We start from the raw sequence: 3,155 nt of genomic DNA, 5'->3' as shown, positions 1-3,155 counted from the left end.
AAGAGCGGGTGAAGGGTCCAGGCGATGATTAAGCACCAAGGTTGCAGAGTCCCCGTGTCCTCTGCCGACAGACTGTCCGAGCTCTCCCGGCAGCTGGTCCTTGCCACCTTTCCAGCCCAGTGCCGCCCCCATCATCACCTCCCCCCACCGTCCACATTCCTCTTTCTCCAACCCCACCCTTCTCCCTGCTCTCACCACCTCCAGCAGCAGGACCCACGGGCAGGACCACGGGCGCCGCTGCCCAGCTCCGTGGCCCGTGCCTGAGGCTGCCGCCGCCGCCTTCACACCTGTTCCACACGGAACACAGGGCTCCGCCTCCCTGGCCAGGCGGCCGCTGCTCCTCGATGGGGACCTGCCCTAGGTCACCCAACACAGAGGGAAAGCCCAAGGCTCACCCGAGCCCCATTAACGAGCCGCCCCCCAAGGCCCCCGGCGCTACTGGCACACTGACGGGAGGACAGGTGCACGTGCACATGCGCTTGCACGCACTCGTGTGTACAGGCTCGCACACGCTCTCACGCACATGCAGCCTTTCCTCCACCCACTCACGGGGCACAGGCCTATGGCTGAGGCTGAAGCAGGATCCCGGGGTGTTCGGATCCCTTGGGGCACAGTTCCTCCTGGGGCACCCAGGGCGCTGAGGGGGTCCTGCACCGGCCGGGGGGCCGAGCAGGGGGCGGACGCGCCGCTCATGGGAGGGGCGGAAGACGTCTGGGCCGGGAACCTCCCAAGGACCTTCCCTCCACACATCCCAACTCCCCCAGCACAAGACAGAGCCCTGGAAACAGCCCTGAGCGAGGCGGCAGGGCCCGGGGGAGGCGGGGCGCGGGGGCGCGTGCGCGTGCGGAGCAGGTGACACTCGGGCCCCCGGGAACCTGCTCTTTTCCAGCCCCGGCCCAAGCCCGGCGCGGGTCCGCAATCTGACTCCGGCGTGAAGGGCTCCGTTCCCCGTGGGGCCCTCGACCAGCAGCCCGCGCCCCCCGCCGGGCACTAGGAGGCGGCCGAGAAGGGCACGGAGGCAGAGGAGAGCTCGGCAGACTTGACGATGGTGATGACGCTGGTGGTGGCCACCCTGGTGGGCGTGACGGGGCCGCGGGCCACGGTGCGGGCGAAGGTCTGCAGGGCCTCGTACTTGGAGCGCAGGGCGTCCAGCTCGAGCCTCATGCTGCTGTTCTCCCGGGCCAGCTTCTCCACCTCCCGCTGCAGCTCCAGCCGCTGGCGCTCCAGCTCCTCCTTCTGGGTCACGCGCTTGATGCGGCAGCTGGCCGCGTAGCCGCGGTTCTTGAGGGTGCGGCGCCGCTGCTTCAGGCGGACCACCTCCTCCTTGGTGAGGCCGCGCAGATGCTGGTTCAGCTCCCGCACCGACATGGACACCAGCTCATCGTCGCCGAGCACCGGGGCGTTCTCGCCCGCCTCCTTCTTGACCTGTGGGGCCGCAGCTCGTGGTCGGGGCGGGGCCGGAACACACGCCACGGGCGCCAGGGCTCGGCCCCTTTCCCCTCTGCGCCCCAGGCTGGCCCGGCCTCCACCCCGGGAACGGGGACGGGCGCCGCGGGGTCGCCCGACATCGTGCACGCGGTACGGGGCAGGGTGTCCCCTGAGGGGGGCCGTCGGCCATGCCCGGCCGAGAGCCGGTCGCCCTCCATCGCCCAAACCCCACGAGGCTGCAGCCCGGCTGTGCTGCCCCCGGGACTCTCCAGAGCCTGGTGCGGGGCTGATGGCAACCCCTCCCTCTGCACCCCTCAGGCCCGTCAGGTCCCGCCAAGGCCGGTGGGACAAGGCTATGTGGACCCAGCGGGACCCCAGGAGGCGCCTGGAAGGGCACAGCCCACAGACACACAGAGAGCTGACTCCGGCCAGACCCAGCTCTGCTCCTAAGTGGGGAAACGGCTAGCCCCAGGGAGGCAGCGCCTGGCGTGGACCCACGGCGCCAGGCCCGGAGCGCTCACGGGCACCCCACCAGGGGCTCTGCGGAACCAGACGCCACCCTGCCCACGTCCGGGGCTGGACTGACAAGTACGTCTTGGCCGGCAGGCACCCACCCCTCCACTCCCGGACGCCAGGGCCGGCGTCTCCCGAAGCCACAGCCCTCGACTCTAGCATCACCTCCCCCAAAGGTACTTCCTCCAGCCCACGGCCCCTCCCCACGCCCGGCGACAGGCTTCCTTGCTCGACGCTAGGGCGGTCCTGGGACAGGGGCTTCGGGGGCCGGGAGGCACCTTCCCGGGCCTGCGCCCATCCCACCCCCCTTACCTTCAACGCCTTGTTCGCTTTGGGATTAGTCGTCATAACCTGGGTACAGTCACCCGGACAGAACCGCTTGGAAATGGTAACTGAAAATCACAGAGCACAGAAGCAGGTGTGATGAGTTCCTGGCTGGGCACAGGGCAAGCTGTGGTCACAGGTGACCCAAAGCAAGGACGACCCCCTGCAGGGATGCCCTGAGGAGGCTCAGCTCCCCGCTCTGCACTGTCCAGTCACAGCACCCTGCAAGCAGGGGCATCCTGGTGGGCCTGAGCCGCTGCCCAGGGGGCCCGGGAGGACACCTGACCACACCCCCAACTCCAGCAGCGGCCTGCAGAGTGGACTGCATGCACCTCGTCTGGGGCCTGGCAGCCACACGCTGTCCCACGCTGCCCCCGCCCACTGGGCCTGGGCCATGAGTGCCAGCGCCATGGGCTGGCACCGGGCAGAAGCAGCGGCTGCTTCCTGCTCTGCCTCCGGCCCCGAGCTGGACGTCTGCACCTGTGGCAGGACGCCACGTTCAGGGGTCCAAGGGCGCAGTAGCAAAGCCGCCTCCCGAAAGGCCACACCTAGCCCCTGTGAATCGCCACTGGCCCCAGGGACAGCCCCTGCCCTGGCAAGACCCCATCACTCTGGGCCCACCTAGCCCCCTGAGAGGCCAGGTGGGGAGCCCCTGGCTGGCTGAGCTCACCCCAATTACGGGTGGGGGGAGTCCCATGCCCGCCCTGGCCAGGCCCCACCCTCCCCAACAGACCTACCTCCGCCAAGGGCACTGCAGCTGTGACATCACCACCTTCACCTAGGCTGCCCCACAGCCATGACCTGAGGCCCAGAGCGTGGGCGGGGGCTCCCTACGCCAGCCAGCCTGCGACCAGGGGAGGTGGGAGCCACCACCTCCAGAGCTCACTGAC

At 69.6% G+C, this 3,155-nt stretch overlaps 1 protein-coding gene across 1 annotated transcript; it reads right to left on the bottom strand.

Moving 5' to 3' along the window:
• Positions 1–982: 982 nt before the first annotated feature.
• On the bottom strand, positions 983–2,289 carry MAFK (MAF bZIP transcription factor K). The gene is made up of 2 exons (XM_007467076.1): positions 2,254–2,289; positions 983–1,425 (listed from the first exon to the last, which is right to left on the bottom strand). The coding sequence occupies exons 1-2, from the start codon at positions 2,287–2,289 to the stop codon at positions 991–993; spliced, it is 471 nt and encodes a 156-aa protein (XP_007467138.1). The 3' UTR covers positions 983–990.
• Positions 2,290–3,155: the final 866 nt, after the last annotated feature.

The sequence above is a fragment of the Lipotes vexillifer genome, unplaced genomic scaffold, assembly GCF_000442215.2.
Source record: "Lipotes vexillifer unplaced genomic scaffold, Lipotes_vexillifer_v1.1 scaffold1701, whole genome shotgun sequence".
Lineage (NCBI taxonomy): Eukaryota > Metazoa > Chordata > Mammalia > Artiodactyla > Lipotidae > Lipotes > Lipotes vexillifer.
The sequence above is the reverse complement of the archived record's forward strand: the minus strand, read 5'-3'. Positions and strand labels throughout refer to the sequence as shown.

What these genes read in the sequence shown, in the direction of transcription:
- MAFK (XM_007467076.1), bottom strand. Translation starts at nt 2,289, where the DNA reads ATGACGACTAATCCCAAAGCGAACAAGGCGTTGAAG. An exon ending in AAGCGAACAAGGCGTTGAAG is followed by an intron (nt 1,426 to 2,253) that starts GTAAGGGGGGTG and finishes GCGGCCCCACAG; the next exon opens with GTCAAGAAGGAGGCGGGCGA.